The 15853-nt window shown below is 50.9% G+C and overlaps 1 protein-coding gene across 1 annotated transcript in view; it reads left to right on the top strand.

The window, feature by feature from the left end:
- The window catches only part of CTNNBL1 (catenin beta like 1), a 94995-nt gene that overhangs the window by 38696 nt on the left and 40446 nt on the right, over window positions 1-15853 (top strand). Inside the window, exons 8-11 of the mRNA XM_087720676.1 lie at window positions 552-624; window positions 859-917; window positions 2020-2168; window positions 13236-13417. Coding sequence (XP_087576802.1) covers window positions 552-624; window positions 859-917; window positions 2020-2168; window positions 13236-13417 — 463 coding nt within the window. The remainder of the gene's footprint in view (window positions 1-551; window positions 625-858; window positions 918-2019; window positions 2169-13235; window positions 13418-15853) is intronic.

Genomic DNA, 15853 nt, shown 5'->3' with positions numbered 1-15853 from the left:
GCTTGTGTTTTCCTGTAACTCTCCCGCCTTGTGTTTCCTTGGGAGAACCACATGTTGGTATTGTACATTTATTCATCTGTTCTTATGTGTACTAAAGAAGTTAATGAATCCAGCTGCCTCAGTTATCCGTCTCTGCTTTCTGGATTTGAATTTATGCAACAAACTCTGACATGATGGCCATATTTTCTCTGATGGTTCCCCTTAAGGTGGCCGAGGGGAGGACGGGGACTGGTGGCTGTAGCACCTTTGGACATCAACTCCCAGAATTCCCCAGATAGCCTTGACTTCTGGGAGTTGAAGTCCACAAGTCTTGGAACCCTTTACCTTATATGCCATTCTGGACAACTGGCTGTCCAGTCGGTCCAGTGCCAAAGGGCGTTGGTGTTGTAAAGTGGCAGGGTTGGGAAAGGAACATTGGACCCCGGGGGGGCATTTCACTGACCATAAAAGGCCGAAGGCCAAACCTCTATGAGACCGGAGGTCCTTGACCGTAGGAAGAATGCAAAAGGCATTTCTTGACCCGCTGCTCTCCCCTCCCCCCCCTCTTGCAGGCCAAGATGCCTTTTGATGCCAACAAGCTCTACTGCAGTGAAGTGCTGGCCATTCTCCTCCAGAACACGGACGGTGAGTCCTCGACCTGCCCCCTCTCCCCCCACACACACCTGGCCTGTGGTGGGCTTTATGCCCCCGAAACTCCCTCCCACCTCCTTTCCTTGCCCTGGGCTCTCTGCCCAGCCCTATCGATTTTAGCTGCTGCGATTGAGGTAGCTGTCAAATCTGAGCCTCTGCCCCCTCCTCTCCTTTGCCGGGTGAGGGCCTGTCAAATCTGACCTTTGCCCCCTCCCCACCTTCTTGCAGACAACCGGGAGATGCTGGGGGAGCTGGATGGGATCGACGTCCTGCTTCAGCAATTGTCGGTGAGTAACTTCCTACCCTTTGGCTTTGCCTGGAGGAGGGGGGGGGGGAAGAGACGCTCATCCCAAGGGGAGGGGGGGAGAGGAGACGGGAAGCTGAAGCCCAGCAGGCTTTGAACCCGCCCCCCCCCCGGGGGGTGGGAGGGCGAATGCAGTCCAGCTGCTTCATGCCGGCCATGAAGGATCCAGAAAGAGCATTTTCACTTAGTCCCTGACTTACAATCATTCGTTCAGCGACTGTTCAAAGTCAGGATGACGCTGAAGAAAAGCGGCCGATGGCCTGTCTTCAACATGAGCCGAGGTGGCGCAGTGGTTAGAGTGCAGTACTGCAGGCTACTTCAGCTGACTGCTAGTTCGGCAGTTCGGCGGTTCTAATCTCACTGGCTCAAGGTTGACTCAGCCTTCCATCCTTCCAAGGTGGGTGAAATGAGGACCCAGACTGTGGGGGCCCTCTCTAAGCGGTTTACAGAGTCAGCATATTGCCCCCCAACAACAATCCGGGTCCTCATTTCACCCACCTCGGAAGGATGGAAGGCTGAGTCAACCTTGAGCCGGTGAGATTTGAACAGCCGAACTGCAGATAACAGTCAGCTGAAGTGGCCTGCAGTACTGCACTCTAACCACTGCGCCACCTCGGCTCTCTCCATCCCTGGAGGCTTTGAAGAAGAGGCTGGACAGCCATTTATTCAGGATGGTAGAGAGTTTCCTGCTTGGGCAGGGGCTGGACTAGAAGACCTCAGAGGTCCCTTCCAGCTCCGTTCTTCTGCTCCGGTATATAAAAGTTCTTAAGAATGCAATACAAGGGGTCCCTGACTTACAACTGCTCATTTAGTGACTGTTGAAACGGCACTGAAAAAAGTGACTCATGGCTCTCCACCCCCCCCACCCCCCCGAAGACATTTCCCTTGTCATCCAAGAATCCTCCTTCCAGGGAATGGAAGGATTTATATTCCTGAGCAGACTGTTGCAGGGAGAAGGATCAGGGGTGACACGATAGCTGTCCTCCAATATTTGAGGGGCTGCCACCAAGTGGGGAGGGGCCCCGGGGAAGGGGTCCCGGGGGAGGCCGGCTGCTGACCCCCTCTGCTGTGTGCTCTGGGGACAGGTCTTCAAGCGGCACAACCCGGGCCCTGCGGAGGAGCAGGAGATGATGGAGAACCTCTTCGACGCGCTCTGCTCTTCGCTGATGCTCAGCTCCAACCGAGACCGTTTCCTGAAGGGCGAAGGGCTGCAGCTGATGAACCTCATGCTCAGGTGAAGGACGGGCGGACGGAGAGAGGGCAGGGACACAGGCCAAGGGAGGGGAATGGGGCTGGGGGTAGAAGTGGGGCTCCTGCGGAGCGCAGGAAGGGTGGGGCCTTCAGGAGGGGTGGGGAGCTCCGTGGCTGGAGGTTTTGAAGAAGAGAATGGCCGGACACCTGCTTGGAAGGGTTGAGAGTCTCCTGCTTGAGGTTGGGCTAGAAGAGATCCAAGGTTAGTTCTCTATTCTGTCCTTCCTTCCTTCCTTCCTTCCTTCCTTCCTTCCTTCCTTCCTTCCTTCCTTCCTTCCTTCCTCCTCCTCCTCCTCCTCCGGGCCTTACTAAAAACTTGCAAGAAAACTACCAAGTTCAGGGAACACCAAGGACCCCACAATCCCCCTCCTCCCCATAAACCCCAATTCCTTTCTAGCACTGATTATGTTCCCTAGTTTGTTAGTGAAAACGTGTACAAGAACACAGCCAAGCTCAGAAAGGAACCAAGAACCACACAGTCCTCCTCCTCCTCCCCCTCCTCCTCCTCCTCCTCCTCTCCCCCCTTCCTTTTCTCTTCCTCTCCTCAAACCCCACTCTCTTCCGGCCCTGATGATGCTCCCTAGTTTGGTAGGGAAATGTCTGCAAGATAAATCACAAGCTCAGAGGACACCAAGGACTCCACAGTCGTCTTCCTCCTCCTCCTCTTCCTCCTCCTCCTCCTCCTCCCCCCTTCCTTTTCTCTTCCTCTCCTCAAACCCCACTCTCTTCCAGCCCTGATGATGCTCCCTAGTTTGGTAGGGAAATGTCTGCAAGAAAACCACCACCAGAGAGCAGCGGGGGCCTCTCAGGGTAGAACCGTGTGGCTGTTGTGGAAACGAACTGCCTGCTGCATTCACAATTACATTCCCCCCCCCCCCCAAAAAAGCCCCTTTGTTTCCAGGCCCTTTTGTGAAGGTGAGGTGGGCAGTGCAGGGAGGGAGCCTCCGGAGCAGCTGAGGATTTCTGAGAAACACATGGAGCTGATGTTGAGCCCCCAGACCCAAGACGCAGCATGCACAAAAGCCCCCTTTTCCTTCCCCCCCCCCCCCACTGGGGACCAAGTTCAGCTCTCCCCCCCCCTCCTGCCCTTGCCCTCAGCTTTCCCGCAGGGGAGGGGTCTGCCAGGAGAAAGTTCCCTCCCTGCAGAGCAAGGCTGGCTAATGCAGCAGCCGCAGCAGCAGGGAGCTAAATAAATAAGCAGAAAGCATGGATTGTTTTGAGGGGAGGGAGGGGGGGGGGAGGCGTTGGGCTGAGTTTTCTCTGGGCTAATTAAAGCTGTTCTGCAAGGGGGGGGGCAGAGAAGAGAACGTGCTTGTTCTCCTCCCCCCCTCTTTGTCCTTTTTCTCCTCTGGGCTCCCGGCTGCTCTCTGGCCCAGCACAGCTAATTAGCCAGCGTCCTTCATCCGGGCAGAGGAGGGAGATGGCATATTCTGATTCCCCTCTCCGGGTCTCCCCCCCCCCTCCATCCCCGGCCTTCACCTCTTCGCCCTCAGGGTGATGCTATGGGCCGCTTTCTCCTCCGTCTTAGAATAGAATAGAGTATCAAGAGTCGGAAGGGGCCTTGGAGGTCATCTAGTCCAACCCCCCCTTGCTCAGGCAGGAAACCCTACACCACTTCAGACAAATGGCTATCCAGCATCTTCTTCGAGACTTCCAGTGTTTGCAGCATTCACAACTCCTGGAGGCAAGTTGTTCCAACGCAGGTTTTCCCAAGTACGTTGGGACAAGTCTCCATCAGCCAACCAGCTGTGGGACAATTCAGCCATTCCGTTTAATAATCTCTTAAAAATTATTTTAAATCTTTTTTTTTTCCATTCGCATTTCATTTGGCCCCTCCTTTGTTTAACAATTTATTCCACTGTTCCTGCGATATTATACAACCCGCGGCGCATTGGCTTGGGGTGAGTTGCCAGAGACCTCCTGGGGGACAGTCCGTAGCAAGGTCTTTATGACAATTGGGGGTGTCCTGAGGTCATGCGATGCTGTCAGGCTTGTCCCAGCTTGGGCATCCAGGAAAGGAAGACCCTCGACTCCATTGGCAGAATCTGGACTTTGTTGCTTAAGAGCCAAGTGGTTACAGCAGAAGCAGAGCCAGCTGGGAGGAATCCTGGGAAGAGGGACCTTGGAGTCAGGGGTGGGCTGCTCCGGGCATTACTGCCGGTTCGGTGCACGCAAAAATAGGTCTGTGCGTGTGCAAAACGTTAAAAAAAGGGGGGAAAAATGTGGAATTAGAATTGTTCTGTGCGTGCACAGAATCAAAAATCAAGATGGTGGCTCTGTAGGAGAACCGGTTCGGGGGCGTGGCCAGCCTGGGTCGTTCCAGCGACCCAGTCTGCCAAACCACTACCAGTTCAGCCAAACTGGTCCGAACTGGTCGGAACCCACCTCTGCTTGGAGCCCGAGTGGACGATCCCTTCAACAAGAAGCCAATGCAATCCTTGCTTGTATAAACAGAGGGATAGAATCAAAATCAGATGAAGTATCGGTTCCACTTCATAAAGGCCCCGCCTGGAATCCTGCATCCAGTTTTGGTTACCCAAAAGGCGTTGAGACTCTGGAAAGAGCGCGGAGAAGAGAAACTCAGAGGATCAAAGGCCCGGAGGCTAAGAATGGTCCATTGTGGTTGTAAGTCAAGGACTTCTTCTAATGATGGTTAGCATCGTGGTTTTAATCCGTCCTTTGTGGTTTTGTCCCACTCCGTGATCCCAGAGATCTTCTTGTCACTTTTGATGCCTGAGAGATGCTTGCAATGATTTCTTTTTAAAAAAGGCTTCTTGTGCTTAAACTAGGGGTGTCCAAACTTGGCAACTTTTAAGACTTGTGGACTTCAACTCCCAGAATTCCCCAGCCAGCCAGCTGGCTGGCTGGGGAATTCTGGGAGTTGAAGTCCACAAGTCTTAAAAGTTGCCAAGTTTGGACACCCCTGGCTTAAACCCTTGTGTGTCTTTGCACCAACAGTGCATTTTCCAATCGTGGTTCTTTCTCGCTGAGATTCGCGTGTTCACGGGGTTCCGTAAGCAACTCCTGTGGGGGCAGCCCCATTTCTGACAAGGCAGGATTATTTTTATCATCCCTGCCCTCCCGGGCCCACCTTCTGAGCAGCTCCTCTCCAGAGAGACTGGCGTCATTTCCTCACCCCACGGGGAATCGGCCCAGCCCACCTTTGCCGGCAGAGGAAGCACGTCGAGGGTCCCGATTATTCTGGCTGGTGAGGGCCAGAGGAGGAAGACCTGCTCTGCTACCTGGAACATCACCCCCCCCCACCCCCAGTTGTGGGGTAGGCCCCAAAGATCTGCAAGAAAACAGAGGAAGAGAGGTGGAAGGGAGGAAGGAGAAACGGAGGAGAAGGGGAAGAAGAAGAGATGATTGGTAGCCCAGGGATGAGAGGGATCGGAGAGCAGTAAGGATCCCATATTCCTCCTCTTCCTCCCTGTTTCCTTTGCCCATCCCTCTCTGCAAACCCACCCCTTCCCGCACTGATGATATTAGCTAGTTGGGCAGTGAAATATCTGCAAGGAAATCACTCAGCTCAGAGAGCACCAGGGCTCAACCCTCAGCTACAAACAGTCCTCTCCTCTTCTATTTCTCCTCCTCCTCTTCCTCCTCTCCTCTTCCTCCCCCTACCCCCCCCCTCCTCCTCCTCCTCCTCTCCTCTTCCTCCCCCTCCTCCCCCTCCCTTTTATCGTGCTGATGATGGTACCTACTTTGGATCCTGAAACGACTACAGGAAAACAACCAAACGCAGAGAGCAACTGGCCTCTTCCTCCTCCTCCTCTCCATGACTCCTCCTCCTCTTCCTCCTCTTCCTCCTCCTCTTCCTCCTCCTTCCTCCTCCTCTTCCTCCTCCTCCTCCTTCTAACCCTGATGATGTTCCCTAGTTGGGTCATGAGACGTCTGCAAGAAAACCACCAAGCTCAGAGAGCACCAAGGACCCTATAGTCCTCCTCCCTCCCTCCTCCCCCTCTTCTTCTCCTCTTTAAACTCTCCCTCCCTTCTAGCCCTGATGATGTTCCCTAGTTGGGTCATGAAACGCCTGCAAGAAAACCACCCATCGCAGAGAGCCCCAAGCCCCCCCCTTCAGTTCATCCCTGAGCTACCAATAGTTGTCTCCTCCTCCTCCTCCTCCTCTTCTTCTTCTTCTTCTTCTTCTTCTTCCCCTTCTCCTCCTCCTCCTCCTCCTACTCCTCCTTCTAGCCCTGATGATGTTCCCTAGTTGGGTCATGAGACGCCTGCAAGAAAACCACCAAGCTCAGAGAGCCCCAAGCCCCCCCCCCCCCAGTTCATCCCTGAGCTACCAATAGTCGTCTCCTCCTCCTCCTCCTCTTCTTCTTCTTCTCCTTCTTCTTCCCCTTCTCCTCCTCCTCCTCCATTTTCTCCTCCTTCTCTTCCTCTGTAAAGAGAGAAAGGCCGCCTCCATCCCTAACCGTTTCCCCGCAGAAGGGAAGGGGCCGGCTGAGGTTTTAAATTCCTTCCATGTTTCCCCAGCAGTGGAAGGGGGAGGTGGGGGGGCTTTCCCGCCGCGGAGCCATTAGCCGGGCTTTCTTTGACCTGTGCAGAGGCCTTTGCCGTCTGCCAGGCACCAGCCGAGAGGCCGCCGGGAGGTCCAGCCACACAGCAGCGCAAGAGACAAATGGGTTTATGTGCAGGGCGGACAGCCCCTTGCCAGCAGCCGCCGCGGGAGGAGGAGGAGGAGGAGGAGGCGCCCCCGTGAAAGCTTTCACACAAAAAAAAGGACACCACAGGATCGCTTGAGTGGGAAGGGACCTCAGAGGTCTTCTAGTCCAACCCCCTACTGAAACAGGAAACCCTGACAACAGTTTGTTTAGTGACCGTTTAAAGTTACAACGGCACTGAAGAAAGGGACTTAGGACACACAGGTGCATTTTCAGGAGGCCACTGGACTTTCTGATTTTCTCTTCTGAGGACGTTTCCCTTCTCACCCAAGAAGCTTCTTCAGCTCTGACTGGATGGAGGGGAGGGGAAGGATTGATACTCCTTGCAGACAAAGCTGGTCATCTGCATCCTTTGAGAGGGTCCTTGAGGCCACTTGGAGGTTTGTCTGGGCCCTCGGGGTCACCTGAGGGGTGCAAATGTTTGTGGAGCCTTCTTGGCTGCAGGGTGTTTTCTGCAGATGTTTTCATGCGAATGGGTGCGGAGAAGGCTAGAGAGACAAACCTCCAGGTGGCCTCAAGGTGTGACCCGTCAAAAGGGCGAACGACAAAACCGCGCCCGACTAAACCGCGTCGCTGATGTCATCAACGCGGCAACAACAGCCAGCGCGGAGAAAGAAGGGCGCTTTAAATAGCACTTTGAAAGAAAGCCGATTCAACTTAAGGTAAGGGTTAGGTTTAGGGTTAGGTTTAGGGTTAAGGGTTAGGTTTAGGGTTAGGGTTAGGGTTAGGTTTACGGTTAGGTTAAGGGTTAGGGTTAGGTTTAGGGTTAAGTTTAGGGTTAGGTTTAGGGTTAAGTTTAGGGTTAGGGTTAGGGTTAGGTTTAGGGTTAGGTTAAGGGTTAGGGTTAGGGTTAGGGTTAGGGTTAGGTTTAGGGTTAAGTTTAGGGTTAGGTTTAGGGTTAAGTTTAGGGTTAGGGTTAGGTTTAGAGTTAGGTTTAGGGTTAGGTTTACGGTTAAGTTTAGGTTTAGGGTTGACAGCGTGCTTCTGTCTCCACGCTGTTGTCGCCCTGTTGATGACGTCAGCGATGCGGTTTAGTCGGCCGCGGTTTAGTCGTTTCGCCCTTTTGTCGGTGAACCGCCTCAAGGACCCTCTAAAAGGCTGCAAATGACCAGCTGTCTGCTGGTATATTTATAATATAAATCCTTCCATTCCCCATCATCCAGTCAGAGCCGAAGAAGCTTCTGGGATGAGAAGTGAAATGTCTTCAAAGAAAAAAACAAGGAAATCCTGAAAAAAAGCCCCTTTGGGACAACCAGGACCTGGATGGCTGAGACTCTCCATAGACATTTAGTGACTTAGAACCATGTTTCACACTTACGACCGTTGCAGCATCCCTGGTCACGGGATCAAAATTCAGGCGCTTGGCAACTGTCACCTCCCTATGGCAGCTCCAGTGTCCTGGGGGGTCAAGTGATTTCCCTTTTGCAACCTTCTGACCAACGAAGTTCAGTGGGGAAGCCAGATTCACTTAACAACCGTGTTACTCACTTAGCAGCTGCAGGAATTCGCTCAACAATTGTGGCGAGAAAGCTCATAAAAGGGGACAAAACTCCCTTAGCAAGTGCTCCACTTAGCAACGTAACATCTACCCTCCACCTTTTTACTTTTGCACGATAACATAAAGTAGCCATTTCTATAAGGACAAATCTGTCTCATTGGTAAAACCCAAGATCAAAGTTTCATTTTTAGCAATAGCAATAGCAGTTAGACTTATATACCGCTTCCTAGGGCTTTCAGCCCTGTCTAAGTGGTTTACAGAGTCAGCATATCGCCCCCAACAACAATCCGGGTCCTCATTTCACCCACCTGGGAAGGATGGAAGGCTGAGTCAACCCTGAGCTGGTGAGATTTGAACCGCTGAACTGCAGATAACAGTCAGCTGAAGTGGCCTGCAGTGCTGCATTTAATCACTGCGCCACCTCGGCTCTTATCTATCTATCTATATCTATCATCTATCTATCTTATCTATCTATCTATCTATCTATCTATCTATCTATCTATCTATCTATCTATCAATAGCAATAGCAGTTAGACTTATATACGGCTTCATAGGGCTTTCAGCCCTCTCTAAGCGGTTTACAGAGTCAGCATATCACCCCCAACAACAATCCGGGTCCTCATTTCACCCACCTCGGAAGGATGGAAGGCTGAGTCAACCAGGAACGAACTCCTGGCAGTGAGCAGAGTTAACCTGCAATATTGCAGATAGATAGATAGATAGATAGATAGATAGATAGATAGATAGATAGATAGATAGATAGATAGATAGATAGATAGATAAGCATAGCATAGCATAGCAACAGCAACAGCAATAGCAATAGCAATAGCAATAGTTAGACTTATATACCGCTTCCTAGGGCTTTCGGCCCTCTCTAAGCGGTTTACAGAGTCAGCATATCGCCCCCAACAACAATCCGGGTCCTCATTTCACCCACCTCGGAAGGATGGAAGGCTGAGTCAACCTTGAGCCGGTGAGATTTGAACTGCCGAACTGCAGATAACAGTCAGCTGAAGTGGCCTGCAGTACTGCACCCTAACCACTGCGCCATCTCTGCTTTCTCCTCGGCTCTTGAGGTGGGGATTTTTTCCCCCACCTCAAGCACAAAGTCCCAGAGTGGTTTCCAAGCAGAAAATAAAGGTATCTGCCTTTTTTTTCCTCTCCAATCAGAACAGTCAATTTATCCATCTCTGCTAACTCCATCGGGTCTTTGCCGCCTGGGCCACGTTTTCCGAGGGTCACACAAGGCAGCGGGCTTTGGTTGCAACAGGAGTGGGCAGCAACGGTCCATTGAAGACCTGCGGACTTCGATTCCCAGAATCCCTGAGCCAGCCACGCTGGGAATTCTGGGAGTGGAAGTCCGCAGATCTTAAAGGGACCACCGTTGCCCGTCCCTGCTCTAAGTGATTAAGACGGACAGCCTTGCCCTCCGATAGAACAAATATTTCAAATAAAAAAAACCAACTTTGGACAGATCGGTCAAGCGGGCTATCGATCCGTAAAAGCCCGGACTTAAATTGCCATGAATATTCCAGGCATCGGCTCCCTGCAGCTGCCTTGAGCGCTGATCAATATGCCGTTGCTGCCTGCCAAGGAAAGAGACTTTAATTGCCATTGCCGGGAGTGGCGGCTGCTCCATCACCGGAGATTTTCAAGGAAAGATGGGACAGCCGTTTGCCCAGGGGGAGGGGAAGACTCCTGCCGTGGGCAGCGGGTGGACTAGAAGACCTCCAAGGCCCCTTCCAGCCCTGATTCCCAAGCAGAAGCACCCACTCGGTTTGGCTCTTTAGCTCTTTTGATTTTTCAAGGGGGAGGCTTGGAAACAGAAGAACAAAAGGACAGAGTTGGAAGGGATCTTGGAGGTCTTCTAGTCCAGTGTTTCTCAACCTTGGCAACTTGAAGATGTCCGGACTTTAACTCCCAGAATTCCCCAGCCAGCGAATGCTGGCTGGGGAATTCTGGGAGTTGAAGTCCAGACATCTTCAAGTTGCCAAGGTTGAGAAACACTGTTCTAGTCCAACCCTCTGTGTGTGTGTGTGTGTGTGTGTGTGTGTGTGTGTGTGTGTGTGTAGAGGAGCAGAATAAATTGTCGTTCATCCCAGTTTCAACACAAATCCCCTCAGAGCTCTGAAAAGCTAATTTTAGCAACGTAGTTGGGATAAATGCGTGTCCATCATCCAACCAAAAATTTAATTTTTTAAAAAAATAAAAATAGGTAAAATATAAAATTGATGCAGGTAATCCTTGACCTATGGCCACAATTGAGCCTAAAACTTATGTTGCTCAGTGAGACGTTCGTTAAGTGAGTTTTTTAAGCAATAGCAGTAGACTTATATACCGCTTCATAGGCCTTTCAGCCCTCTCTAAGCGGTTTACAGAGAGTCAGCATATTGCCCCCAACAACAATCTGGGTCCTCATTTTACCCACCTCGGAAGGATGGAAGGCTGAGTCAACCCTGAGCCGGTGAGATTTGAACCGCTGACCTGCTGATCTAGCAGTAGCCTGCAGTGCTGCATTTAACCACTGCGCCACCTTGGCTCTTTTTTTGGTTTTGCCCTGTTTTACGACCGTTCTTGCCACAGTTGTTAAGTGAATCACTGCAGTTAACTTCTTAAGTGAATGTGGCTTTTTCCCCCCATTGACTTCGCTTGCCAGAAGGTCGCAAAAGGGGGGCCACGTGACGCCAGGGCACTGCAACCGTCATAAGTACGAACCAGTTGCCAGGCGTTTGATAGTTTGATCACGTGACCATGAGGACACTGCAGCGGTCGTAATTGTGGAAAAACAGTCAGAAGTCACTTTTTTTCAGTGCCGTTGAAACTTTCCCACGGTCGCTAAACGAACTGTTGTAAGTCGAGGAATCCCTGTGAGGCTCCAGGGAGGGAGAATTTTCTTTTTCTCTTTTGAGAGATTCCTTGAACCTCTGGTCTGCAGGGGGAAACGGGGCCTGCTCTCAGGGTCCCAAACAGCTTCCAAAAGGAAATCAAAGTTCCAATTGATGAAGAGGGGCATGTTGGCACATCTGGGAAAACCCGAATCTGAAAGCTTCCCAATCCCCCCACCCCAGTTGAAAGTTCAAGATCTTTCCTCCCCCTCCCCCCCCAGGTCCATCCCATGTCCAATCTCCCACTGCCACCCATCCAATTCCGGTCAGGTGCAGAGGTGCAGAGACAAAGGATAATGACCTTGGCTTTCTAGAAAGAATGTTGTTATGGCTGCATATCATCTAACTCCGTACAATCCCCACTCCCATTTTCCCACCTATTGGCTATAGAGGGACATGACCTCCCCCAGGGATGGCATGCCTCCCTCTGGCAAGAAAGAGACACCCCCCATAGGCACTTCATGGGACATTATATTCGGAAGATTTTGATGGGGGTCTGGGAAAAGATGAGGAAAAAATACTATCTTAGGGTTCCGTGCTGGTTGGCACCATTAGAGGCCTTAACGCATCCCAGTGTATTTAATTGGGCAAGAAACATAACATATAAAGACATTATGACAGAAGAGGGCAACATGAAAACAAAGATGGAATTAGAGCAGCAGGGCAAGAATTTGGAATGGTGGGAATATTTACAGGTTAGAAACAGGTTTAAAAGCGATGAGGTACGGTTCGGGATCTACCCAAACCCTCAGGGGTTAGATAAGATTTTGTTTGGCGGAGACAAGAAAATGTTATCGAAGATTTATCAATTTTTGACCTGCCAAGATGCTAATGAAGAGATGGATAAAAGCCTTCTAATAGCATGGGAGAGAAACTTTGGCTATGAGATTGAAATGGGCAAATGGTGGGATCTATGGAGCAAGACCATTAAACTTACAATATCTACAGCATTCAAATAAAACATATACAAGATGTTTTATAGGTGGCACTTCCCCCCAACGAGGTTAGCCAAGATGTTTCCTGGGTTATCTCCACTGTGTTGGAAATGTGGAAGAAAGGATGGCACATTCTACCATATTTGGTGGTCCTGTACTGAGGCCACGAAATACTGGAAAAGGATTAAAAAATGGCTAAAAGAGGTTACCGGGGCAAGCATGGAATGGAGACCCGAGAACCTTCTACTAAGCATTAAACCAGAAAACATGAGCAGTTCAATATGGCATTTGAGCCTGCATATAATTGTGGCCGCAAGAATAACTTATGCACAATTTTGGAAATCCACTACCATACCGTCGGAAGATGCTATAATTAAAAAGATCTATGAATGTGCAGAAATGGATAGAATGACGGGTTGGCTGAGGGGACAAAGGAGAAACGGAACATTATCTGAGCTGGAACTTATGGTATATGTGGGCGACAAGGAGAACAGCAGGGACTTAAAACGGGGAAAGTTAAAAGTGAACATGGGTATCGTAACAGATCCCTGAACTTTGTAATGAGAAGATGTGGCTTAGAGACCTAACAATGAGGAAGGAAAGAAAAAAGTTGGGCTGTGAATGACTGTCACCGCGGGGGGGAGGGGGGGGTGTATGTTTAAAATTGTATTTGTATTTGTATGTTTTACTCTTAAAAAAATGTATAACTAATAAAGATTACGTTAAAAAAAAAAAAGAAGATGTTGGATAGCCATTTGTCTGAAGTGGTGTAGGGGTTCCCTGCCTAGGCAGGGGGTTGGACTAGAAGACCTCCAAGGTCCCTTCCAACTCTGCTATTGTATTATTCCTCCTCTTCTGTTCTAGCACTGATGATGTTACTTCGTTCGGTCATGAAATGTCTACAAGAAAACAGCCAAGCTCAGAGAGCATCAAGGACCCCAACTCATTCTCCTTCTCCTCTTCCTCCTCCTCCTCCTCCTCCTCCTCCTCCCTCCTCCTCCCGCCCCTCCTCCTCCAGCAAAGCCCAGGCTCATGGCTCCCACTCTCCTTCCCCCGCAGAGAGAAGAAGATCTCCCGGAGCAGCGCCCTGAAAGTCTTGGACCACGCCATGATTGGGCCGGAGGGGGCCGACAACTGCCACAAGTTTGTGGACATCCTGGGCCTCCGCACCATCTTCCCTCTCTTCATGAAGTCCCCCAAGAAGATCAAGAAGGTGGGGGCCTCCGAGAAGGAGCACGAAGGTAGGACTTCCTCCCCCCTTCGCCCTCCCTCCCTCCCTCCCGCTCTTCCCGGGACAGGCGCCCTGGAGAGATGGGCTGGGTCCAGCCTCCCTCCCTCCCTCCACCTTTCCTCCCCTGGGAGGCTTCCGAGCTCCTCCTGGTAGTTCCAACTCCCTCCCTGCTCGCTGGGTGGCTAATTAGTGGCGGCATCTGTGCCCGTGTGCCCGGCCTGCTTGAAGCTGTCTCTTTGATGCCAGCTCTTTGGAGAAGAGTAATGAGCCCGCTGCAAATGTCACCTCCAAAGCAGTATTTTCGGCTCCCGGCACTGAAGTGTGACATGAACATCAGGCAGCGCAGACACAAATTGCTGGTGGCTCGTGTTGCGTCCCCCCTTCCGCTGAGCCCCCCCCCCCCCCCGGAGGTGGATGGGGTGGGGTGGGGGGGACGTCCAGGAGTCCCGTCGCCCTGGTTTCAATGTGGTTCAGCCACCAGGAGCAGCGAGGGCTGGTGCGGAAGACGGAATAAGGACACCTCCCCGGACAGGAGGGGGTTTGCAGGAACGGGCCAAGGGTGTGTGATTTGTTGCCCTGGGAAGACATTATTCACCTAGAAACCCTGCCTGGCTTCCTTTCTGCTCGAGGGGTCTGCTGTCGTCTTCTCAGAAATGCACCTGAAAGATGAGCAGAAAATGTCATTTGGGCTTCACGGAAGTGGCACAGTGGTTAGAGGGCAGTACTGCAGGCCACTTCTGCCGATTGCCGGCTGCCTGCAGTTTGGCAGTTCTAATCCCACCAGGCTCGAGATTGACTCAGCCTCCCGTCCTTCCGAGGTGGGTCAAATGAGGACCCAGATTGTTGGGGGGGCAAATATGCTGACTCTGTAAATCACTTAGAGGGGGCTGGAAAGCATTGTAAAGCGGTATATACGTCTAAGTGCTGCTGCTATTGCCCTTCCTTCCTTCCTTCCTTCCTTCCTTCCTTCCTTCTTTCCTTCCTTCCTTCCTTCCTTCCTTCCTTCCTTCCTTCCTTCCATCCATATGATGCACAGTGGTTAGAAAGCAGTGTTGCAGGCTAATTCTGCCAACTGCCAGCAGTTCAATCCTGACCGGCTTAAGGTTGACTCAGCCTCCCATCCTTCCAAGGTGGGTCAAATAAGAACTGAGATTGTTGGGGGGAAGAGGCTGATTCTGTAAATCGCTTAGAAAGGGCTGTAATAGCACCATAAAGCTGCATATAAGTCTAAGGGCAATTGCTATTTTCCTTCCTTCCTTCCTTCCTTCCTTCCTTCCTTCCTTCCTTCCTTCTGTGGTGCACAGTGGTTAGAAGGCAGTGTTGCAGGCTAATTCTGCCAACTGCCAGCAGTTCGATCCTGACCGGCTCAAGGTTGACTCAGCCTCCCGTCCTTCCGAGGTGGGTCAAATGAGGACCCGGATTGTTGGGGGGGGAAGAGGCTGACTCTGCAAAACGCTTAGAGAGGGCTGGGAAGGACTGTGAAATGGCATATAAGTCTAAGTGCTATTGCTATTCCTTCCTTCCTTCCTTCCTTCCTTCCTTCCTTCCTTCCTTCCTTCCTTCCTTCCTTCCTTCCTTCCTTCCTTCCTTGTCATGGTGGCTAATATGCAGTATTGCAGGCTAATTCTGCTGACTGCCAGGAGTTCGATTCTCACCTCAAGGTTGACTCAGCCTTCCCTTCTTCCGAGGTGGGTAAAACAAGGACCCAGATTGTTGGGGGGTCAAGAGGCTGACTCTGTAAATCACTTAGAGAGGGCTGTAAAAGCACTGTGAAGTGGTATGTAAGTCTAAAGGCTGTTGCTATTTCTGAAGTTGTGGTCAGTGTGACGAATTTACGACTGAGATTTCTGAGGAACGAACGTAGCCGTAATCGTCAGCGTGCAAAACTATTCCAGGGTGAATGTCCGTGGAGATTCTCCATCACCCAGATCACAGTTGATCACAGAAGGTGCTTTTCCAAAAGTCAGTATTTGTGGTTTTATTAATTCATAATATGACATACGAAAAGGATACAAAAGCAAATATTAGGGAAATTAGGAAAGGGAAAAAGGGAAAAAGAAAAAAAAAGAAAAGGCATTGACTTCCGACTCCTTTTGTGCAGTAAAATAAGGCGTTAAAATCTATCTTCGACTCTTTACTTTTTCATAATAATAGAATAACGACAAATCTATCTAATCGGTAAAACCCAAAATCAAAGTTTCATTTTTTTTCCCCCACCTCAAGCACGAACGCCAGAAGCCGTTTCCAGTGAGGTGATTTTCCAAAAGTCGATTCGATTTGCCTTTTTTTTTTCCCCTTTGAAAATGTTTCACTTCTCATCCAAGAAGTTAGAGCCAAGGAAGCTTCCTGGATGAGAATCCAAACGTTTTCAGGTGGGGGAACCCAAGAAAATCCAATTGCAAAAGAGAGTCCTCACCGCGTGAGTCTCGAAGGCAGAAGAAATATT

This window comes from Thamnophis sirtalis, unplaced genomic scaffold, assembly GCF_051295495.1.
Source record: "Thamnophis sirtalis isolate CommonGarterSnake01/CBP01778 unplaced genomic scaffold, rThaSir2_p1.2 scaffold_7, whole genome shotgun sequence".
Classification (NCBI taxonomy): domain Eukaryota; kingdom Metazoa; phylum Chordata; class Lepidosauria; order Squamata; family Natricidae; genus Thamnophis; species Thamnophis sirtalis.
This window is presented reverse-complemented; position numbering and strand designations above follow the sequence as displayed.